Below are 24,267 nucleotides of genomic sequence, written 5' to 3'. Positions count from 1 at the left end.
CTCCGTCACTTTTAAACCAAAGTAACATGTTCAGCACTTTTATACCACATAACAACGGAGAAATGGCAGAGAGTTAAATACATATGTTATCTGTTAGTCATCGGCTTTACTTTTGGTAACTTATCATCACAGTAAAGTGTGTGATTATTAACAAGAGTCCCTGTGAATTCCCGCCATTTTTGACCCACAGTAACGTGATAAACTCATTAAACTGCGGTTTAAGGAAACTAAACTAAAGCTAGATTGGCAGAAAATGAAGCCGATTGAATAAATGTGTTATCTGATAATCATCGGCTTTATTTGTTATTTTTTATTTATCATCACATAGTACCGTCTGTGACTATTCACCAGAGTCCCTTTACATTTCCACCGTTTTTAACTCTCAGTAACATGTTAAACACTTTTGTACCACATTACAACGGAGAGACGGGCACTGATTAAATAAGTGTGTTATCTGCTATTCATCGGCTTTATTTCAGTAACTTATCGGACGTTTACTGGAGCTAAACTAGTACAAGTAATACGGAAACATCTCGGTTAGCTCTGCTAGCTAGCTAACCGGTAAACCGAAGACGGAAGTGCTGGTGTGATTTCTCTCTCGCTCTGCCTCTGATGTGGACAGATTTAAAATGAGCTGCTGGAGCTCAGATTAACATGAGATTAACATGAGATTAACATGAGATTATATATAGATATTAACAGACTAACTGAGCCCAGCCTGTTACATTACTGTGGCGACAGACTTTAAGAAGGTTGTACAGCAGTTTGAGATGAATCAGTCTGTTTTTAGAGACTCATCTCACAGGGAGCAAATCAAAGAGTCCAACTGCCAGCAGGGAGCTAGGCTAGCTGATGCTACTGCAGCACAGCCTGCTGTCAGGTGTGTGTAACAGGTGTGTCTCAGCTCCTGTCAGGTAGTAGTCTGTTTACCTGCTGTCTCTCTCTGTGAGACATCATGCAGGCTAACAGCAGCATCACCAGACTGTGATGAAAGCTGCTGAGAGGACAGACATCCACATCAAGAGACTTTCCTCCAGGAAGAGATCCAGAGACAGTCTGAAGACTCACCTGGAGACTCACCTGGAGACTCACCTGGAGACTCACCTGGAGACTCACCTGACACCTGGCAGGAGGAGAGGAAGAGGATGCTCCACAGACTGGAGGCTCAGCAGCATCATGGCTCAGACTCAACCTGTTCAGGTATCTATCAATATACCTGTCTATCACTGTCATCTTGTTCTACAGGTATTGATCCAGAGATGATCAGAATCTGCAACTAACAGGACAACAAAGCTGGACACATACACGAATACATACACAGGACTGCTATGTAGACAAGGAATGGAAAAGATAGCTGTGTATATATACTGTAAATATTATATATAAATATTATATATAAATATATATATATATATATTTATATATAATATACAAATTTATAGTATAAATATTGATATATAATATATATCAATATTTATATATATATATATATATATATATATATATATATATATATACGTATATATCATTTATCCTTTCCAAGCCGACCTAGAGCCGGTGGCGGCGCACTGCCTCGTATGCGGGACTCCCCAGCCTGCCGTGTGTCGCTCACACCCTCCAGCTGGCTGCTAACGAGGGTCTTTAGACACAGAGAAGTACTCGTATCAGTACTCGGTATCGGTACTCGGTATCGGAGAGTATCCAGATGTAAGTACTTGTACTCGGTCTGAATAACAGTGGTATCGGTGCGTCCCTACTCTCTGGTCTGTCTGGACACCAGACTGCTCCTGATGCTGAAGGAAAGCTGCATCAACACCTCTGTGATTTCTGGAAGTATCTCTACTGTTGATATGATGTATTGATTATCGGTGTAATGATCTCAGCCCTTCATTGATTAGAGGACGTCAGACTAACGGTACTGTGTTGTGTTGCAGTACTGCAGTGACAGCGAGGACTTGTTTGGGGACTATGACTCCATCCTGGAGGACAGCTCTCTGCTGGCCAAGCTGGACGATGCAGAACAAACTGAGAGGCAGCGAGACGTCCAGCAAGACGTCCAGCGAGACGTCCAGCGAGACGTCCAGCGAGACGTCCAGCGAGACGTCCAGCGAGACGTCCGGCGTCCAGCCGTGGATCAGCCCGACTTCACCACCTTGCGGCCCAAACAGTCGTGTGAAGACGTTCTCACAGACTCCATCTTGGACGGCCTCGGGGACGAACCCTTGGAGGACGTACCGTCCAGCCAGCGTCGGTTTCAGGAGGACGTCCACGAGAACGTGAAGAGGAGCAGACTGCAGGGCGGAGAGAAAGCCTCCACGCCTCTCAGAGACATGGAGGATAAGAGCACGACGGCGGCGAGGAGGACGAAGAGGAGGAGCAGCGTGGCGGAGCAGCTGAAGAGGACGATGCTCTGTAACGCAGCAGCTCCGTCCTCCGTGTCCCGCTCCGTGGTGCTGAAGGAGGCGGTGGTCTCTGAGGAGATCAGCGTGGCCATGCGGGCCATGGAGACGGTGTCCGCCGAGACGCCGGACCTCGGGCCGTTCTTCGGTCTCCCCTCCAGAGTCAAAGAGCTGATGTTCAGACTGAGAGGAATCAACTCGTTATACGGTGATGAGCGTTTAGTGTCTGTACCTGTAGGATTGAGGCATTAGAACTATGAAGTGTCTTTATATGATAGGTCTGTCTTGTCTCTAATCAAAGGAACAGTCCTTTAAAGCAGCTCCACATGGACAACCTGTGATTGTTTGTGCTTCTGGTTCTGGTTCTGGTTCCAGACTGGCAGCAGACGTGTCTGAACCTGGACTGTGTCCAGCAGAGGAGGAACCTGATCTACTCTCTTCCCACCAGCGGAGGGAAGACTCTGGTAGCAGAGATCCTCGTCCTCAGAGAGCTGCTGTGCCGGAGGAAAGACTGTCTCTTCATCTTACCGTACATATCGCTGGTGCAGGAGAAGGTACTACCACAGAGTACTAGTACTAGTAGTACTAGTAGTACTACTAGTAGTATTAGTACTGCTAATACTACTAGTACTACTAGTACTAGTACTAGTAGTACTAATACTACTAGTACTAGTAGTATTAGTACTGCTAGATTGTAGAGGTTTTCTATGAGGAGATAGAACGGTGTCATCTACATCACGTCAGAGATGATGTTCTCTCTGTTTGTAGTGAATATCAGAGGACCCAGAGTAGAGCCCTGTGGGACACCTGAAGCAGCTCTCTGTGGTTCTTCTTCTTCTTCTTCACCTCTGTGTGGTTGTTCTGCAGGTCCGGGGGTTGGCGAGCCTCGGGCTGGAGCTGGACTTCCTGGTGGAGGAGTACGCCGGCAGTAAAGGCCGGTTTCCTCCCGTCAAGAGAAGAAACAACAGATCGGTGTACGTGGCTACGATAGAGAAAGCCCACGGCCTGGTGAACTCTCTCATAGAGACGGATCGCATGGACGACCTCGGCCTGGTGGTGGTGGACGAGGTACGACTCACTGGGATTAAAGGTGGTTAGACAGTAAAGGAGGAGGTGGTGGAGGAGGTGGAGGAGGAGGAGGTGAAGGAGGTGGAGGAGGAGGAGGTGGAGGAGGTGAAGGAGGTGGAGGAGGTGGAGGTGAAGGAGGAGGTGAAGGTGGAGGTGAAGGAGGAGGTGAAGGTGGAGGTGAAGGAGGAGGTGGAGGTGGAGGTGGAGGAGGAGGTGGAGGTTTAACGTCTCTTGTGTCTTCCAGCTTCACATGTTGGGTGACGGCAGCAGAGGAGCTGTGATTGAAATGACGCTGTCTAAAGTTCTCTACACGACCAGTAGGTGACCTCCTTCTCTGTATCCTCAGTAGTTGAACCTTTAATGATCCTTCTCTGTGTCCTCAGTAGTTGAACCTTTAATGATCCTTCTCTGTATCCTCAGTAGTTGAACCTTTAATGATCCTTCTCTGTATCCTCAGTAGTTGAACCTTTAATGATCCTTCTCTGTATCCTCAGTAGTTGAACCTTTAATGATCCTTCTCTGTATCCTCAGTAGTTGAACCTTTAATGATCCTTCTCTGTATCCTCGGTAGTTGAACCTTTAATGATCCTTCTCTGTGTCCTCAGTAGTTGAACCTTTAATGATCCTTCTCTGTATCCTCAGTAGTTGAACCTTTAATGATCCTTCTCTTTGTCCTCAGTAGTTGAACCTTTAATGATCCTTCTCTTTGTCCTCAGTAGTTGAACCTTTAATGATCCTTCTCTGTATCCTCAGTAGTTGAACCTTTAATGATCCTTCTCTTTGTCCTCAGTAGTTGAACCTTTAATGATCCTTCTCTGTATCCTCAGTAGTTGAACCTTTAATGATCCTTCTCTTTGTCCTCAGTAGTTGAACCTTTAATGATCCTTCTCTGTGTCCTCAGTAGTTGAACCTTTAATGATCCTTCTCTGTGTCCTCAGTAGTTGAACCTTTAATGATCCTTCTCTGTATCCTCGGTAGTTGAACCTTTAATGATCCTTCTCTGTGTCCTCAGTAGTTGAACCTTTAATGATCCTTCTCTGTGTCCTCAGTAGTTGAACCTTTAATGATCCTTCTCTGTATCCTCAGTAGTTGAACCTTTAATGATCCTTCTCTTTGTCCTCAGTAGTTGAACCTTTAATGATCCTTCTCTGTATCCTCAGTAGTTGAACCTTTAATGATCCTTCTCTGTGTCCTCAGTAGTTGAACCTTTAATGATCCTTCTCTGTGTCCTCAGTAGTTGAACCTTTAATGATCCTTCTCTGTGTCCTCAGTAGTTGAACCTTTAATGATACTTCTCTGTATCCTCAGTAGTTGAACCTTTAATGATCCTTCTCTGTGTCCTCAGTAGTTGAACCTTTAATGATACTTCTCTGTATCCTCAGTAGTTGAACCTTTAATGATCCTTCTCTTAGTCCTCAGTAGTTGAACCTTTAATGATCCTTCTCTGTGTCCTCAGTAGTTGAACCTTTAATGATCCTTTTCTTAGTCCTCAGTAGTTGAACCTTTAATGATCCTTCTCTTAGTCCTCAGTAGTTGAACCTTTAATGATCCTTCTCTGTGTCCTCAGTAGTTGAACCTTTAATGATCCTTCTCTTAGTCCTCAGTAGTTGAACCTTTAATGATCCTTCTCTGTATCCTCAGTAGTTGAACCTTTAATGATCCTTCTCTTAGTCCTCAGTAGTTGAACCTTTAATGATCCTTCTCTGTGTCCTCAGTAGTTGAACCTTTAATGATCCTTCTCTTAGTCCTCAGTAGTTGAACCTTTAATGATACTTCTCTGTATCCTCAGTAGTTGAACCTTTAATGATCCTTCTCTGTGTCCTCAGTAGTTGAACCTTTAATGATCCTTCTCTGTATCCTCAGTAGTTGAACCTTTTAATGATCCTTCTCTTAGTCCTCAGTAGTTGAACCTTTAATGATCCTTCTCTGTGTCCTCAGTAGTTGAACCTTTAATGATCCTTCTCTTAGTCCTCAGTAGTTGAACCTTTAATGATCCTTCTCTTAGTCCTCAGTAGTTGAACCTTTAATGATCCTTCTCTTAGTCCTCAGTAGTTGAACCTTTAATGATCCTTCTCTTAGTCCTCAGTAGTTGAACCTTTAATGATCCTTCTCTTAGTCCTCAGTAGTTGAACCTTTAATGATCCTTCTCTTAGTCCTCAGTAGTTGAACCTTTAATGATCCTTCTCTTAGTCCTCAGTAGTTGAACCTTTAATGATCCTTCTCTTAGTCCTCAGTAGTTGAACCTTTAATGATACTTCTCTGTATCCTCAGTAGTTGAACCTTTAATGATCCTTCTCTTAGTCCTCAGTAGTTGAACCTTTAATGATCCTTCTCTGTGTCCTCAGTAGTTGAACCTTTAATGATCCTTCTCTGTGTCCTCAGTAGTTGAACCTTTAATGATCCTTCTCTTAGTCCTCAGTAGTTGAACCTTTAATGATCCTTGTCTCCAGAGACCACTCAGATAATCGGGATGAGTGCCACTCTGGGTAACATCTCCGACCTGCAGACGTTTCTGAAGGCTGAGAACTACACTGATGACTTCAGACCTGTGAGTCTTTAGAAACTGTTGAATCATCTGAATGTTAGAGTGTAAGAACAAAGTGTCAGAGCTCCGGACCTTCAGCTGCAGAACATCACCCAGAGAGTCATACCGACTATGAGTACAGCTGTTCTGTGGTGTGTTCAGGTGCAGCTGAAGGAGTACGTGAAACTGAAGGACTCGATCTATGAAGTGGACCCAAAGGAAGAGGAATGCTTCAGATTCTCTCGTCTTCTCAACTTTAAGGTAAATATGATATTACTAATAATACTAATAATAAATACTATAATATCTATAATGAATCCTCTCAGAGAGTGAGGAGAGGAGCGGGAGGTCGGCGTGGAGCATGAAGGCATCATCATCATCTTATTCCAGTGTTTCCACATGGTTTTGATGCGTTTTAGAAACAGCTGTTTATCTGTTTGTTTGTTTTGATCAGATTAGTGTTAATAACCATCCTGATGAAACACAGTTAGAATCATGTTCCTCATCTACTGAACCTTCTGTTACATCATCAGAGATAATCAGAGTCCCAAAACACACAAAGGGGTGATGATATTGTGTGATTGTTTATGTAAATTAGAAACATCACTCTGCAGAAAAGTCTTTTATTTTGAAGCCTGATCTGTTGCCATGGCGATGTGGAGTTGATTATAAGTCATGAATGTGTAACAGCGGTTTGTGTCGTCCTGTTTGTGACGGTCTGTGTGACCCGTCTCCGTCCCTCAGTACTCCAGCTCCATGCAGAAGATGGACCCGGATCACATCATCGCTCTGGTGACTGAAGTCATCCCGTCTCACTCCTGTCTGGTCTTCTGTCCCACCAAGAAGAACTGTGAGAACGTGGCGGCGATGATCTGCAGATATCTGACAGAGTGAGTGGTCCGACCGCCGCCGGGGACGTCTCTGACGTCTGACGTCTCCTCTCATCGACCGACCATCTGTCTTGTCTCCAACAGGGACTTCCTGCGTCTGCGGGAGGCGGAGAAGGCCGTCCTCCTCAGGGAGCTGAAGGACAGCGGGAACGGCTCCATGTGTCCGGTGCTCCGGAGGACGGTGCCGTACGGGTTGGCCTATCACCACAGCGGGCTGACCTCCGAGGAGAGGAAGCTGGTGGAGGAGGCCTACTCCAACGGCGTCCTCTGTCTCCTCACCTGCACCTCCACCCTGGCTGCAGGGATCAACCTCCCGGCCCGCAGGTCAGACGGGTCTCTGATAGTCTCACCAACTGGTCTCATCCCGTCCTGTGTTGACCTATAGGGTGTCCTCCTCTCTTCAGAGTCATCCTGCGCTCGCCGTACGTGGGCGTGGACTTCCTGAAGAGGAGTCAGTACAAGCAGATGGTGGGACGCGCCGGGCGAGCCGGGATCGACGCCGTGGGGGAGAGCGTCCTCATCCTGCAGGACAAGGACAGAAACATGGTGACTGGACTCACAGCCAGGCAGCAGAGACTCACCTGTACTGACCTCTGTTGACCCCTGTTGACCCCTGTTGACCCGTGTTGACCTCTGTTGACCTCTGTTGACCCCTGTTGACCTGTACTGACCCATCTTGTGTGTTTATTCTCAGGCTAAAACTCTGGTTTGTGCTCCGATGGAAACCTGTTACAGCAACCTGTTGCATGATGGGAAGGGCCTCCTGAGTCTCCTCCTGTCTCTCATTGGATTAAATGTAAACTCCTCTCTATATTTATTATTAATTATGTTTATATCCTACCCGGAGACAGCCCAGTGAGAGTGTGTTGTTGTTGTTGCAGCACAGTGAGAGTGTGTTGTTGTTGTTGCAGCACAGTGAGAGTGTGTTGTTGTTGTTGCAGCACAGTGAGAGTGTGTTGTTGTTGTTGCAGCACAGTGAGAGTGTGTTGTTGTTGTTGCAGCACAGTGAGAGTGTGTTGTTGTTGTTGCAGCACAGTGAGAGTGTGTTGCTGTTGCAGCCCAGTGAGAGTGTGTTGTTGTTGTTGCAGCACAGTGAGAGTGTGTTGTTGTTGCAGCACAGTGAGAGTGTGTTGTTGTTGCAGCACAGTGAGAGTGTGTTGTTGTTGCAGCACAGTGAGAGTGTGTTGCTGTTGCAGCCCAGTGAGAGTGTGTTGTTGTTGTTGCAGCACAGTGAGAGTGTGTTGTTGTTGCAGCACAGTGAGAGTGTGTTGTTGTTGTTGCAGCACAGTGAGAGTGTGTTGCTGTTGCAGCACAGTGAGTGTGTTGTTGCTGCTGTTGCAGCACAGTGAGAGTGTGTTGTTGTTGCAGCACAGTGAGAGTGTGTTGTTGCAGCAGCACAGTGAGAGTGTGTTGCTGTTGCAGCCCAGTGAGAGTGTGTTGTTGTTGTTGTTGCAGCACAGTGAGAGTGTGTTGTTGTTGCAGCACAGTGAGAGTGTGTTGTTGTTGTTGTTGCAGCACAGTGAGAGTGTGTTGCTGTTGCAGCACAGTGAGTGTGTTGTTGCTGCTGTTGCAGCACAGTGAGAGTGTGTTGTTGTTGCAGCACAGTGAGTGTGTTGTTGCTGCTGTTGCAGCACAGTGAGAGTGTGTTGTTGTTGCAGCACAGTGAGAGTGTGTTGTTGTTGCAGCACAGTGAGAGTGTGTTGTTGTTGTTGCAGCACAGTGAGAGTGTGTTGCTGTTGCAGCACAGTGAGAGTGTGTTGTTGTTGCAGCACAGTGAGAGTGTGTTGTTGCTGCTGTTGCAGCACAGTGAGAGTGTGTTGCTGTTGCAGCACAGTGAGGGTGTGTTGTTGTTGCAGCACAGTGAGAGTGTGTTGTTGTTGTTGCAGCACAGTGAGAGTGTGTTGTTGTTGCAGCACAGTGAGAGTGTGTTGTTGTTGTTGCAGCACAGTGAGAGTGTGTTGCTGTTGCAGCACAGTGAGGGTGTGTTGTTGTTGCAGCACAGTGAGAGTGTGTTGTTGTTGCAGCACAGTGAGAGTGTGTTGTTGTTGCAGCACAGTGAGAGTGTGTTGTTGTTGCTGCAGATCACCATGTCGGTGGACCAGCTGAAGGACTTCCTGTGTGGGACGCTGCTGTTCGTCCAGCAGAGGACGCTGTGTGTGGACAGGACTCTGATGGAGGAGGTGCAGCAGTGTGTGGACCTCCTGGAGGACAAACGTCTCATCACTGTGACGGGTCAAAGTCTGCAGGTCACCCAGCTGGGACGAGCTACCTATAAAGGTGAGTCTCTCTCTGAGCGTCTCCAACAGGAAGTCCTCTTCAGACTGAAACATCTCAACATCTGCTGGATGGAGATGAGACGTTCTTCATGGTTCAGGAGGAGCTGTGGGAACTCTTTATTTATTTTACTATCTGACTTTCCTGCACAAATAAATGCAAAAATAAAAATAATGCAAAAATGCCATTAAAATAGTAGAAAATAATATTAAAAATAATATTAAAAATAATTGTATTAATTCATTTAATTGATAAAATGTTTAATTTCCACTTTTATTTATTTATGTATTTATCTTTGCATTTATTTAAATTGTATTTTTTTATTTTTTTTTTTATTTATCTGAGCCGTCATGTGTTGTAGAAGTATAATTGCCGCTGTGCCTCCCTTCAGGCTCCGTGTGTATTATTGTATTATATATTATATATTGTGTTTGTCCCTCAGGCTCGGTGGACGTGAGCTACAGTGACGTCCTGTATAAAGACCTGTCTAAAGGTCTGGAGGGTCTGCTGCTCAACAGCTGTCTCCACCTGGTCTACCTGGTGACCCCCTACGACCTGGTCTCCCAGTGTAAGCCTGACTGGATGCTGTTCTTCAGACAGGTACGCCGTCCTCGCTGGACGTCCTCACGTTCTCACGTCTCTCTGTCTGTCTCAGGTGTCTCTCTGATCTAAAGCAGCTGGTGTCCTCGTCCCGTTTCAGTTCACTCTGCTGTCGGCTGCTGAGCAGAAGATGTCTGCAGCCGTCGGCGTGCCGGAGAGCTTCGTCGCTAGAAAAGCTGCCGGACAGACGGTGAGGAAGGTAAGAGACCACAGAGACCACAGAGACCTCAGGTTAACCTTTGACCTCCAGAGACCACAGAGACCTCAGGTTAACCTTTGACCTCCAAAGACCACAGAGACCTCAGGTTAACCTTTTACCTCCAGGACAGACGGTGAGGAAGGTAAGAGACCACAGAGACCACAGAGACCTCAGGTTAACCTTTGACCTCCAGAGACCACAGAGACCTCAGGTTAACCTTTTACCTCCAGGACAGACGGTGAGGAAGGTAAGAGACCACAGAGACCACAGAGACCTCAGGTTAACCTTTGACCTCCAGAGACCACAGAGACCTCAGGTTAACCTTTGACCTCCAAAGACCACAGAGACCTCAGGTTAACCTTTTACCTCCAGGACAGACGGTGAGGAAGGTAAGAGACCACAGAGACAGGGGTTACCCAGATGCTGTAAACTCCTCCCCGTTCACAGCCAGACTGAGAAACTCTGGGTTGGTTTACTGAGTTGATAAGCAGCTTCATAGGACCGCTTAGAGATCTCTGTTGTTAGAGTTAGTGAAGCCAGATAACCAGAAGATACCCTGGAGATGATGAAGATACCCTGGAGATGATGACCCTCACAGTGTGAACGTTGTTTCAGAGTGTGATCATGGAGGTGGTGTTGTTGGTGTTTCAGAGTGTGATCATGGAGGTGGTGTTGTTGTTTCAGAGTGTGATCATGGAGGTGGTGTTGTTGGTGTTTCAGAGTGTGATCATGGAGGTGGTGTTGTTGGTGTTTCAGAGCGTGAACATGGAGGTGGTGTTGTTGGTGTTTCAGAGTGTGATCATGGAGGTGGTGTTGGTGGTGTTTCAGAGTGTGAACATGGAGGTGGTGTTGGTGGTGTTTCAGAGTGTGAACATGGAGGTGGTGTTGTTGTTTCAGAGTGTGATCATGGAGGTGGTGTTGGTGGTGTTTCAGAGTGTGATCATGGAGGTGGTGTTGGTGGTGTTTCAGAGTGTGATCATGGAGGTGGTGTTGTTGGTGTTTCAGAGTGTGATCATGGAGGTGGTGTTGGTGGTGTTTCAGAGTGTGAACATGGAGGTGGTGTTGTTTCAGAGTGTGATCATGGAGGTGGTGTTGTTGTTTCAGAGTGTGATCATGGAGGTGGTGTTGGTGGTGTTTCAGAGTGTGATCATGGAGGTGGTGTTGTTGGTGTTTCAGAGTGTGATCATGGAGGTGGTGTTGGTGGTGTTTCAGAGTGTGAACATGGAGGTGGTGTTGGTGGTGTTTCAGAGTGTGATCATGGAGGTGGTGTTGTTGGTGTTTCAGAGTGTGATCATGGAGGTGGTGTTGTTGTTTCAGAGTGTGATCATGGAGGTGGTGTTGGTGGTGTTTCAGAGTGTGATCATGGAGGTGGTGTTATTGTTTCAGAGTGTGATCATGGAGGTGGTGTTGTTGGTGTTTCAGAGTGTGAACATGGAGGTGGTGTTGGTGGTGTTTCAGAGTGTGAACATGGAGGTGGTGTTGTTGGTGTTTCAGAGTGTGATCATGGAGGTGGTGTTGTTGGTGTTTCAGAGTGTGATCATGGAGGTGGTGTTTTTTGTTTTTCAGAGTGTGATCATGGAGGTGGTGTTGTTGTTTCAGAGTGTGATCATGGAGGTGGTGTTGGTGGTGTTTCAGAGTGTGATCATGGAGGTGGTGTTGTTGGTGTTTCAGAGTGTGATCATGGAGGTGGTGTTGTTGGTGTTTCAGAGTGTGATCATGGAGGTGGTGTTGTTGTTTCAGAGTGTGATCATGGAGGTGGTGTTGTTGGTGTTTCAGAGTGTGATCATGGAGGTGGTGTTGTTGGTGTTTCAGAGTGTGATCATGGAGGTGGTGTTGTTGGTGTTTCAGAGTGTGATCATGGAGGTGGTGTTGTTGTTTCAGAGTGTGATCATGGAGGTGGTGTTGGTGGTGTTTCAGAGTGTGATCATGGAGGTGGTGTTGTTGGTGTTTCAGAGTGTGATCATGGAGGTGGTGTTGGTGGTGTTTCAGAGTGTGAACATGGAGGTGGTGTTGGTGGTGTTTCAGAGTGTGATCATGGAGGTGGTGTTGTTGGTGTTTCAGAGTGTGATCATGGAGGTGGTGTTGTTGTTTCAGAGTGTGATCATGGAGGTGGTGTTTTTTGTGTTTCAGAGTGTGATCATGGAGGTGGTGTTGTTGTTTCAGAGTGTGATCATGGAGGTGGTGTTGTTGGTGTTTCAGAGTGTGAACATGGAGGTGGTGTTGGTGGTGTTTCAGAGTGTGAACATGGAGGTGGTGTTGTTGGTGTTTCAGAGTGTGATCATGGAGGTGGTGTTGTTGGTGTTTCAGAGTGTGATCATGGAGGTGGTGTTGTTGGTGTTTCAGAGTGTGATCATGGAGGTGGTGTTGTTGTTTCAGAGTGTGATCATGGAGGTGGTGTTGGTGGTGTTTCAGAGTGTGATCATGGAGGTGGTGTTGTTGGTGTTTCAGAGTGTGATCATGGAGGTGGTGTTGTTGGTGTTTCAGAGTGTGATCATGGAGGTGGTGTTGTTGTTTCAGAGTGTGATCATGGAGGTGGTGTTGTTGGTGTTTCAGAGTGTGATCATGGAGGTGGTGTTGTTGGTGTTTCAGAGTGTGATCATGGAGGTGGTGTTGTTGGTGTTTCAGAGTGTGATCATGGAGGTGGTGTTGGTGGTGTTTCAGAGTGTGATCATGGAGGTGGTGTTGGTGGTGCATGGAGGTGGTGTTGTTGTTTCAGAGTGTGATCATGGAGGTGGTGTTGTTGTTTCAGAGTGTGATCATGGAGGTGGTGTTGGTGGTGTTTCAGAGTGTGATCATGGAGGTGGTGTTGTTGGTGTTTCAGAGTGTGATCATGGAGGTGGTGTTGGTGGTGTTTCAGAGTGTGAACATGGAGGTGTGTTGGTGGTGTTCAGAGTTGTGATCATGGAGGTGGTGTTGTTGGTGTTTCAGAGTGTGATCATGGAGGTGGTGTTGTTGTTTCAGAGTGTGATCATGGAGGTGGTGTTTGTTGGTGTTTCAGAGTGTGATCATGAGGTGGTGTTGTTGGTGTTTCAGAGTGTGATCATGGAGGTGGTGTTGTTGGTGTTTCAGAGTGTGATCATGGAGGTGGTGTTGGTGGTGTTTCAGAGTGTGATCATGGAGGTGGTGTTATTGTTTTCAGAGTGTGATCCATGGAGGTGGTGTTGTTGGTGTTTCAGAGTGTGATCATGGAGGTGGTGTTGTTGGTGTTTCAGAGTGTGATCATGGAGGTGGTGTTGTTGGTGTTTCAGAGTGTGGAACATGGAGGTGGTGTTGGTGGTGTTTCAGAGTGTGAAACATGGAGGTGTGTTGTTGGTGTTTCAGAGTGTGATCATGGAGGTGGTGTTGTTTGGTGTTTCAGAGTGTAGATCATGGAGGTGGTGTTTGTTGGTGTTCAGATGTGATCATGGAGGTGGTGTTGTTGGTGTTTCAGAGTGTGATCATGGAGGTGGTGTTGGTGGTGTTTCAGAGTGTGATCATGGAGGTGGTGTTGTTGTTTCAGAGTGTGATCATGGAGGTGGTGTTGTTGTTTCAGAGTGTGATCATGGAGGTGGTGTTGGTGGTGTTTCAGAGTGTGATCATGGAGGTGATGTTATTGTTTCAGAGTGTGATCATGGAGGTGGTGTTGGTGGTGTTTCAGAGCGTGATCATGGAGGTGGTGTTGTTGGTGTTTCAGAGTGTGATCATGGAGGTGGTGTTGTTGGTGTTTCAGAGTGTGAACATGGAGGTGGTGTTGTTGTTTCAGAGTGTGATCATGGAGGTGGTGTTGGTGGTGTTTCAGAGTGTGATCATGGAGGTGGTGTTATTGTTTCAGAGTGTGATCATGGAGGTGGTGTTGTTGGTGTTTCAGAGCGTGATCATGGAGGTGGTGTTGGTGGTGTTTCAGAGTGTGAACATGGAGGTGGTGTTGTTGGTGTTTCAGAGTGTGATCATGGAGGTGGTGTTGTTGGTGTTTCAGAGTGTGAACATGGAGGTGGTGTTATTGGTGTTTCAGAGTGTGAACATGGAGGTGGTGTTTGTGGTGTTTCAGAGTGTGAACATGGAGGTGGTGTTGTTGTTTCAGAGTGTGATCATGGAGGTGGGGTTGTTGGTGTTTCAGAGTGTGATCATGGAGGTGGTGTTGTTGTTTCAGAGTGTGATCATGGAGGTGGTGTTGGTGGTGTTTCAGAGTGTGATCATGGAGGTGGTGTTATTGGTGTTTCAGAGTGTGATCATGAGGTGTGTTGGTTGGTGTTTCAGAGTGTGATCATGGAGGTGGTGTTGTTGGTGTTTCAGAGCGTGATCATGGAGGTGGTGTTGTTGGTGTTTCAGAGCGTGAACATGGAGGTGGTGTTGTTGGTGTTTCAGAGTGTGATCATGGAGGTGGTGTTGTTGGTGTTTCAGAGCGTGAACATGGAGGTGGTGTTGTTGGTGTTTCAGAGTGTGATCATGGAGGTGGTGTTGTTGGTGTTTCAGAGTGTGAACATGGAGGTGGTGTTGTTGGTGTTTCAGAGTGTGATCATGGAGGTGGTGTTGTTGGTGTTTCAGAGTGTGAACATGGAGGTGGTGTTGTTGGTGTTTCAGAGTGTGATCATGGAGGTGGTGTTATTGTTTCAGAGTGTGATCATGGAGGTGGTGTTGTTGGTGTTTCAGAGTGTGAACATGGAGGTGGTGGTGTTGTTGGTGTTTTCAGAGTGTGATCATGGAGGTGGTGTTGTTGGTGTTTCAGAGTGTGATCATGGAGGTGGTGTTGTTGGTGTTTCAGAGTGTGATCATGGAGGTGGTGTTGTTGGTGTTTCAGAGTGTGAACATGGAGGTGGTGTTGTTGGTGTTTCAGAGTGTGAACATGGAGGTGGTGTTGTTGGTGTTTCAGAGTGTGAACATGGAGGTGGTGTTGTTGGTGTTTCAGAGTGTGAACATGGAGGTGGTGTTGTTGGTGTTTCAGAGTGTGATCATGGAGGTGGTGTTGTTGGTGTTTCAGAGTGTGAACATGGAGGTGGTGTTGTTGGTGTTTCAGAGTGTGATCATGGAGGTGGTGTTGTTGGTGTTTCAGAGTGTGATCATGGAGGTGGTGTTGTTGGTGTTTCAGAGTGTGATCATGGAGGTGGTGTTGTTGGTGTTTCAGAGTGTGAATCATGAGGTGGTGTTGTTGGTGTTTCAGAGTGTGAACATGGAGGTGGTGTTGTTGGTGTTTCAGAGTGTGAACATGGAGGTGGTGTTGTTGGTGTTTCAGAGTGTGAACATGGAGGTGGTGTGTTGGTGTTTCAGAGTGTGAACATGGAGGTGGTTGTGGTTGTGTTTCAGAGTGTGAACATGGAGGTGGTGTTGTTGGTGTTTCAGAGTGTGATCATGGAGGTGGTGTTGTTGGTGTTTCAGAGTGTGAACATGGAGGTGGTGTTGTTGTTTCAGAGTGTGATCATGGAGGTGGTGTTGTTGGTGTTTCAGAGTGTGAACATGGAGGTGGTGTTGTTGGTGTTTCAGAGTGTGAACATGGAGGTGTTGTTGTTGGTGTTTCAGAGTGTGAACATGGAGGTGGTGTTGTTGGTGTTTCAGAGTGTGAACATGGAGGTGGTGTTGTTGGTGTTTCAGAGTGTGAACATGGAGGTGTTGTTGTTGGTGTTTCAGAGTGTGAACATGGAGGTGGTGTTGTTGGTGTTTCAGAGTGTGATCATGGAGGTGGTTGTGTGGTGTTTCAGAGTGTGAACATGGAGGTGGTGTTGTTGTTTCAGAGTGTGATCATGGAGGTGGTGTTGTTGGTGTTTCAGAGTGTGATCATGGAGGTGGTTGTTGGTGTTTCAGAGTGTGGAACATGGAGGTGGTGTTGTTGGTGTTTTCAGAGTGTGAACATGGAGGTGGTGTTGTTGGTGTTTCAGAGTGTGAACATTGGAGGTGGTGTTGTTGGTGTTTCAGAGTGTGAACATGGAGGTGGTTGTTGTTGGTGTTTCAGAGTGTGAACATGGAGGTGGTGTTGTTGGTGTTTCAGAGTGTGATCATGGAGGTGGTGTTGTTGGTGTTTCAGAGTGTGAACATGGAGGTGGTGTTGTTGGTGTTTCAGAGTGTGAACATGGAGGTGGTGTTGTTGGTGTTTCAGAGTGTGACATGGAGGTGGTGTTGTTGGTGTTTCAGAGTGTGAACATGGAGGTGGTGTTGTTGGTGTTTCAGAGTGTGACAATGGAGGTGGTGTTGTTGGTGTTTCAGATGTGTGAACATGGAGGTGGTGTTGTTGGTGTTTCAGAGTGTGAACATGGAGGTGGTGTTGTTGGTGTTTTCAGAGTGTGAACATGGAGGTGGTGTTGTTGGTGTTTCAGAGTGTGATCATGGAGGTGGTGTTGTTGGTGTTTCAGAGTGTGAACATGGAGGTGGTGTTGTTGGTGTTCAGAGTGTGATCATGGAGGTGGTGGTTGTTGGTGTTCAGAGTGTGAACATGGAGGTGGTGTTGTTGGTTGTTTCAGAGTGTGAACATGGAGGTGGTGTTTGTTGGTGTTTCAGAGTCGTGAACATGGAGGTGGTGTTGTTGGTGTTTCAGAGTGTGATCATGAGGTGGTGTTGTTGTGTTTCAGAGCTGTGACCATGGAGGTGGTGTTGTTGGTGTTTCAGAGCTGTGAACATGGAGGTGTGTTGTTGGTGTTTCAGAGCGTGAACATGGAGGTGGTGTTGGTGGTGTTTCAGAGTGTGATCATGGAGGTGGTGTTGTTGTTTCAGAGTGTGATCATGGAGGTGGTGTTGTTGTTTCAGAGTGTGATCATGGAGGTGGTGTTGGTGGTGGTGTTTCAGAGTGTGATCATGGAGGTGCTGTTATTGTTTCAGAGTGTGATCATGAGGTGGTGTTGGTGGTGTTTCAGAGCGTGATCATGGAGGTGTGTTGTGGTGTTTCAGAGTGTGATACATGGAGGTGTGTGTTGTTGGTGTTTCAGAGTGTGAACATGGAGGTGGTGTTGTTGTTTCAGAGTGTGATCATGGAGGTGGTGTTGGTGGTGTTTCAGAGTGTGATCATGGAGGTGGTGTTATTGTTTCAGAGTGTGATCATGGAGGTGGTGTTGTTGGTGTTTCAGAGCGTGATCATGGAGGTGGTGTTGTTGGTGTTTCAGAGTGTGATCATGGAGGTGGTGTTGTTGGTGTTTCAGAGTGTGATCATGGAGGTGGTGTTGTTGGTGTTTCAGAGTGTGAACATGGAGGTGGTGTTGTTGGTGTTTCAGAGTGTGATCATGGAGGTGGTGTTGTTGGTGTTTCAGAGTGTGAACATGGAGGTGGTGTTATTGGTGTTTCAGAGTGTGAACATGGAGGTGGTGTTGTTGGTGTTTCAGAGTGTGAACATGGAGGTGGTGTTGTTGTTTCAGAGTGTGATCATGGAGGTGGTGTTGTTGGTGTTTCAGAGTGTGATCATGGAGGTGGTGTTGTTGTTTCAGAGTGTGATCATGGAGGTGGTGTTGGTGGTGTTTCAGAGTGTGATCATGGAGGTGGTGTTATTGGTGTTTCAGAGTGTGATCATGGAGGTGGTGTTGGTGGTGTTTCAGAGCGTGATCATGGAGGTGGTGTTGTTGGTGTTTCAGAGCGTGATCATGGAGGTGGTGTTGTTGGTGTTTCAGAGCGTGAACATGGAGGTGGTGTTGTTGGTGTTTCAGAGCGTGATCATGGAGGTGGTGTTGTTGGTGTTTCAGAGCGTGAACATGGAGGTGGTGTTTGTTGGTGTTTCAGAGTGTGATCATGGAGGTGGTGTGTTGTGGTGTTTCAGAGTGTGAACATGGAGGTGGTGTTGTTGGTGTTTCAGAGTGTGATCATGGAGGTGGTGTTGTTGGTGTTTCAGAGTGTGAACATGGAGGTGGTGTTGTTGGTGTTTCAGAGTGTGATCATGGAGGTGGTGTTATTGTTTCAGAGTGTGATCATGGAGGTGGTGTTGTTGGTGTTTCAGAGTGTGAACATGGAGGTGGTGTTGTTGGTGTTTCAGAGTGTGATCATGGAGGTGGTGTTGTTGGTGTTTCAGAGTGTGATCATGGAGGTGGTGTTGTTGGTGTTTCAGAGTGTGATCATGGAGGTGGTGTTGTTGGTGTTTCAGAGTGTGAACATGGAGGTGGTGTTGTTGGTGTTTCAGAGTGTGAACATGAGGTGGTGTTGTTGGTGTTTCAGAGTGTGAACATGGAGGTGGTGTTGTTGGTGTTTCAGAGTGTGAACATGGAGGTGGTGTTGTTGGGTGTTTCAGCAGTGTGATCATGGAGGGTGTGTTGTTGTTGGTGTTTCAGAGTGTGAACATGGAGGTGGTGTTGTTGGTGTTTTCAGAGTGTGAACATGGAGGTGGTGTTGTTGGTGTTTCAGAGTGGTGATCATGGAGGTGGTGTTGTTGGTGTTTCAGAGTGTGATCATGGAGGTGGTGTTGTTGGTGTTTCAGAGTTGTGAACATGAGGTGGTGTTGTTGGTGTTTCAGAGTGTGAACATGGAGGTGGTGGTGTTGGTGTTTCAGAGTGTGATACATGGAGGTGGTGTTGTTGGTGTTTCAGAGTGTGATCATGAGGTGGTGTTGTTGGTGTTTCAGAGTGTGAACATGGAGGTGGTGTTATTGGTGTTTCAGAGTGTGATCATGGAGGTGGTGTTGTTGGTGTTTCAGAGTGTGATCATGGAGGTGGTGTTGTTGGTGTTTCAGAGTGTGAACATGGAGGTGTTGTTGTTGGTGTTTCAGAGTGTGAACATGGAGGTGGTGTTGTTGGTGTTTCAGAGTGTGATCATGGAGGTGGTGTTGTTGGTGTTTCAGAGTGTGAACATGGAGGTGGTGTTGTTGTTTCAGAGTGTGAACATGGAGGTGGTGTTGTTGGTGTTTCAGAGTGTGAACATGGAGGTGGTGTTGTTGGTGTTTCAGAGTGTGAACATGGAGGGTGTTGTTGTTGGTGTTTCAGAGTGTGAACATGGGATGGTGGTGTTGTTGGTGTTTCAGAGTGTGAACATGGAGGTGGTGTTGTGGTGTTTCAGAGTGTGAACATGGAGGTGTTGTTGTTGGTGTTTCAGAGTGTGAACATGGAGGTGGTGTTGTTGGTGTTTCAGAGTGTGATCATGGAGGTGGTGTTGTTGGTGTTTCAGAGTGTGAACATGGAGGTGGTGTTGTTGTTTCAGAGTGTGATCATGGAGGTGGTGTTGTTGGTGTTTCAGAGTGTGATCATGGAGGTGGTGTTGTTGGTGTTTCAGAGTGTGAACATGGAGGTGGTGTTGTTGGTGTTTCAGAGTGTGAACATGGAGGTGGTGTTGTTGTTGTTTCAGAGTGTGAACATGGAGGTGGTGTTGTTGGTGTTTCAGGAGTGTGAACATGGAGGTGTTGTTGTTGGTGTTTCAGAGTGTGAACATGGAGGTGGTGTTGTTGGTGTTTCAGAGTGTGATCATGGAGGTGGTGTTGTTGGTGTTTCAGAGTGTGAACATGGAGGTGGTGTTGTTGGTGTTTCAGAGTGTGAACATGGAGGTGGTGTTGTTGGTGTTTCAGAGTGTGAACATGGAGGTGGTGTTGTTGGTGTTTCAGAGTGTGAACATGGAGGTGGTGTTGTTGGTGTTTCAGAGTGTGAACATGGAGGTGGTGTTGTTGGTGTTTCAGAGTGTGAACATGGAGGTGGTGTTTGTTGGTGTTTCAGAGTGTGAACATGGAGGTGGTGTTGTTGTGGTGTTTCAGAGTGTGAACATGGAGGTGGTGTTGTTGGTGTTTCAGAGTGTGATCATGGAGGTGGTGTTGTTGGTGTTTCAGAGTGTGATCATGGAGGTGGTGTTGTTGGTGTTTCAGAGTGTGATCATGGAGGTGGTGTTGTTGGTGTTTCAGAGTGTGAACATGGAGGTGGTGTTGTTGGTGTTTCAGAGTGTGAACATGGAGGTGGTGTTGTTGGTGTTTCAGAGCGTGAACATGGAGGTGGTGTTGTTGGTGTTTCAGAGTGTGATCATGGAGGTGGTGTTGTTGGTGTTTCAGAGTGTGAACATGGAGGTGGTGTTGTTGGTGTTTCAGAGCGTGAACATGGAGGTGGTGAGGAGGATGTACCTGTCTCTGGTGCTCTTCTCCCTGCTGAAGGAGACCAACCTGTGGAGCGTCGCTGAGCGTTTCCAGCTGAGTCGAGGCTTCATCCAGAGTCTGCTCAGCTCCTCTTCAGCCTTCTGCTGCTGCGTGCTGCACTTCACCCAGGTACCTTACCTCCGTCTCTATATATCTATCAATCTACAGTATCTCTCTAGCAGTGAGACTGACCTCAGGTCTGACTGTCTTCTGTCCGTCTGATCAGGAGCTGGAGGAGTTCTGGCCGTTCAGAGCTCTGCTGACGGAGCTGACCCGGAGGCTGAGCTACTGTGTGACGACTGAACTCATCCCTCTGATGGAGGTGGCTGGAGTCATGGAGGTCAGTGTGGAGCTCATACAGATGTATCCAGATGTAGACAGATGTAGACGTACAGATGAGAGCCTATATTTAACAGGAAAATCAGAACTGGCCACAAACTGTCAGAGTGACGCTTTATGTCCCATTCACACCGAGAGCAAAGGGAAGTGTTCATGTGGAGTGATTACACAGAGAGTGAAAGCAAAGAGGTGAATATGGAGTTAAAATAACTCAACTGAGTGATAAACTGGTGTGTCTCTGTGTGGTGAAAGCCTCTCAGCGTTGAGATCCTCCTCCTGTCCTCACTGACGTCCTGACGTGGTTGAATGCATTTATTTATTTGATTTATTTTCTGCATTTTTGCAAAAATGCAGAAAAAAGATTTTTGTTTTCATTTGTTTTTTTATTTATTTACCTTTGTATTAATTCCCATATTTATTTACTATTCTGTTTAATTTATTTCTACTTTTATTTATGTATTTATTTTTATGAATTTTAATGTATTTATTAATTATTTATTTATTTTATAATTAATTTATTTTTGCATTTATTTATTTATTTTTGCAAAAATGCAGATAATAATAATACAAAATAAATGAAATGGAAATTAAACAGAAGAGTAAATAAATAAGGGAATTAATACAAAGGTAAATAATAAAACAAATAATAATATTTTAATATTATTATTATTTGTTTTGACAGCTTCAGTCCTCCGTAGTGAACAACCCCACTTCAACTCTCCTTCACCATCAGCTGACCTCCTACAGACAGAAACAGTCTGACCCTCAGACACTTACTGTACATATACACAACTCCTAATACGCACTGTTGTGTTTGTGTGTTTATGTCCAGTCCAGAGCCAAACAGCTGTATAACGCTGGCTATAAAACGCTGACTCACCTGGCCAACGCTGACCCGGCGGTTCTCTCCACCACCATCGAAAACCTCTACAAGAACCGAGCCAATCAGATCGTGGCCTCGGCTAAAGTGAGTGTTGTCCTCACTGTTTCTAGGGTACCCTCCTAATGACCTATCAGATGATGTCTCTGTGTGTTCCAGATGTTGTCCTCACTGTTTCTATTTTTTTTTTTTTTTTTTTCAAAGTTATTTTTTTGGAGGCATTTTCCATTTTTATTGACAGGACAGTGGATAGAGTCTTGAAAGGGGGGAGAGAGAGAGTGTATGCGGAAAGGGCCACAGGCCGGATTCGAACCCGGGCCGCCGCGGTCAGGACCAAGCCTTAATACATGGACGCCCGCTCTACCAACTGAGCTAACCCAGGCGCCCACACTGTTTCTAGGGTACCCTCCTAATGACCTATCAGATGATGTCTGTGTGTGTTCCAGATGTTGTCCTCACAGTTTCTAGGGTACCATCATGATGACCTATCAGATGATGTCTGTGTGTTCCAAATGTTGTCCTCACAGTTTTTAGGGTACCATCCTAATGACCTATCAGATGATGTGTGTGTGTGTTCCAGATGTTGACATCACAGTTTCTAGGATACCATCATGATGACCTATCAGATGATGCCTGTGTGTTCCAGATGTTGTCCTCACAGTTTCTAGGGTACCATCCTAATGACCTATCAGATGATGTGTGTGTGTGTGTTCCAGATGTTGACATCACAGTTTCTAGGATACCATCATGATGACCTATCAGATGATGCCTGTGTGTTCCAGATGTTGTCCTCACAGTTTCTAGGGTACCATCCTAATGACCTATCAGATGATGTGTGTGTGTGTTCCAGATGTTGACATCACAGTTTCTAGGATACCATCATGATGACCTATCAGATGATGCCTGTGTGTTCCAGATGTTGTCCTCACAGTTTCTAGAGTACCATCCTAATGACCTATCAGATGATGTGTGTGTGTGTTCCAGATGTTGACATCACAGTTTCTAGGATACCATCATGATGACCTATCAGATGATGTGTGTGTTCCAGATGTTGACATCACAGTTTTTAGGGTACCATCCTAATGACCTATCAGATGATGTGTGTGTGTGTGTTCCAGATGTTGACATCACAGTTTCTAGGATACCATCATGATGACCTATCAGATGATGTGTGTGTGTTCCAGATGTTGTCCTCACAGTTTCTACGATACCATCATGATGACCTATCAGATGCTGTCTGTGTGTGTTCCAGATGTTGTCCTCACAGTTTCTAGGGTACCATCATAATGACCTATCAGATGCTGTCTGTGTGTGTTCCAGATGTTGCTGAATGAACGAGCTGCAGCTCTCCAGGAGGAAGTAGACGAGCTGCTGATGAAGCCTTCAGATCTTCCCTCCTGACTTGCTGATCTCAGAGGAGTTCTATTCTCTGTTTGTTTTTATTGAAATACACTTATTAAAATAAATAATGTCCCAGACTGTAGATCGAGTCTTTATTTAAGAAGACATCTGAACCGTCCTCCAGCAGCGGGGGGTGTCCGTCCATCGTGTTCCATCCGGCTGTAATCTGGAGTCCTGCTTCAACATCTGTTCTCCACCAGATGGAGACATTGTCTCCTTGTTGTCTCTGGGGGGTTAATACCTGCTGTCCTCCTGGTGTCCACTGGGGACATGGACATCACATCAGGGTTCATCACCCTGTTGGGTTTAATCCAGCTGTCCATCGTCTCTACAGATAGTCTTTATATATTTATATAGCCGTCATAGGAAGGGGACATTTTGTCCTCTACGGTAACGAGGGACATGTTGTCCTCTACGGTAACGAGGGACATTTTATTAAAATCTGATAATAAATCTGTACATTAATATTATATAACAGTTGTATGTTTTACTGCACTACATGTCTCTAATGTCTGTAGTTAGATAGTATCAGTTAAACTGCAGAGTAATACTTCATCAGATAAACTGAACGGAGGAGAACAAGTTGCAACTAGAATGTAGAGCAGTAAAAGTACAATAGTACCTCTGAGATGTAGAGGAGTAGTAGAAACATGGAAATACTCAAAGTACAAGTACCTCTAAACTCTTTAAGAACTTGAGTTACCAGCTCTAAAGATGCAGTGATGGAAAGTAACTAAGTACATTTACTCTGTAAAGTACTGAAGTAGTTCCATGTTCTACTTCATCTCAGAGGTACTGATGATCTTTTTACTGCATTAATTTAATAACTTTAGTTACTTTAGTTACTTTAGTTACTTTAGTTTTTTTACAGAATCATATTTAAAGATGAAACCAGATCAGTTTATCAGATATAATACCTGTTACTGATTAAACTATAAAAGAACACAAAGGAGTTGAATTACCTCCAGCTTCACTATTAAACTCATATTATAATATATATATATATATGTATATATATATAAGTATTACAGCAGTACTTTAAATCTGTAAGTACATTTAGTTTCTGATACTTTTGTACTTTTACTACAGTGATATTAAAAGGTTTGTTTTTTCTCATGATGTAGTATTTGTATATAATATAATATATTATATTATATTATATTATATGATATATGAGTTATTAGAGGAGAAGTGAGGGAGGTGAAGGGAAATCTAAGTTTGACTTCTACCTTCTTCTTTTTCAGACTCTATTACTCTGCTTCTGTTTCTTATTACTTTGTTTCTGTTTTTATTTATTTTATGTTCCAAATAAAGTCTTTCATTCATTTATTGATTAGTATCCTGTAGTATTACATCCTTTACTACAGTGAAAGTTGAAGTTCTTTTACTTGTGTTGTAGTATTAGTATCCTGTGTTGTAGTATTAGTATACTCATGTTGTAGTATTAGTATACTCATGTTGTAGTATTAGTATACTCATGTTGTAGTATTGGTATACTCATGTTGTAGTATTGGTATACTCATGTTGTAGTATTGGTATACTCATGTTGTAGTATTAGTATACTCATGTTGTAGTATTAGTATACTCATGTTGTAGTATTGGTATACTCATGTTGTAGTATTAGTATACTCATGTTGTAGTATTAGTATACTCATGTTGTAGTATTAGTATACTCATGTTGTAGTATTAGTATACTCATGTTGTA

At 45.3% G+C, this 24,267-nt stretch overlaps 1 protein-coding gene across 2 annotated transcripts; it reads left to right on the top strand.

Moving 5' to 3' along the window:
- The first annotated feature begins 340 nt into the window (after positions 1–340).
- Positions 341–22,644, top strand: helq (helicase, POLQ like). Of its 2 annotated transcripts, none has more exons than XM_037752991.1 (18): positions 341–1,200; positions 1,935–2,607; positions 2,775–2,953; positions 3,267–3,467; positions 3,712–3,784; positions 5,918–6,015; positions 6,154–6,252; positions 6,736–6,881; positions 6,966–7,205; positions 7,286–7,427; positions 7,576–7,677; positions 8,963–9,158; positions 9,598–9,755; positions 9,856–9,954; positions 19,862–20,071; positions 20,169–20,282; positions 21,114–21,248; positions 22,482–22,644. In XM_037752991.1, exons 1-18 carry the CDS (start codon positions 988–990, stop codon positions 22,560–22,562), a joined length of 3,159 nt encoding a protein of 1,052 aa, XP_037608919.1. In that variant the 5' UTR covers positions 341–987; the 3' UTR covers positions 22,563–22,644. The 2 variants fall into 2 exon arrangements, with proteins under 2 accessions (XP_037608919.1, XP_037608920.1); XM_037752992.1 differs by having other exon boundaries at positions 343–1,200; positions 19,898–20,071.
- Positions 22,645–24,267: the final 1,623 nt, after the last annotated feature.

This window comes from Sebastes umbrosus, chromosome 19 (genome assembly GCF_015220745.1).
Source record: "Sebastes umbrosus isolate fSebUmb1 chromosome 19, fSebUmb1.pri, whole genome shotgun sequence".
NCBI lineage: Eukaryota > Metazoa > Chordata > Actinopteri > Perciformes > Sebastidae > Sebastes > Sebastes umbrosus.
This window is presented reverse-complemented; position numbering and strand designations above follow the sequence as displayed.

Coding starts and splice junctions, on each gene's coding strand:
- helq (XM_037752991.1), top strand. CDS start 988: ATGAAAGCTGCTGAGAGGACAGACATCCACATCAAGAGACTTTCCTCC. Junction 1,201..1,934: donor CTCAGACTCAACCTGTTCAG/GTATCTATCAAT, acceptor GTTGTGTTGCAG/TACTGCAGTGACAGCGAGGA. Junction 6,882..6,965: donor ATCTGCAGATATCTGACAGA/GTGAGTGGTCCG, acceptor TGTCTCCAACAG/GGACTTCCTGCGTCTGCGGG.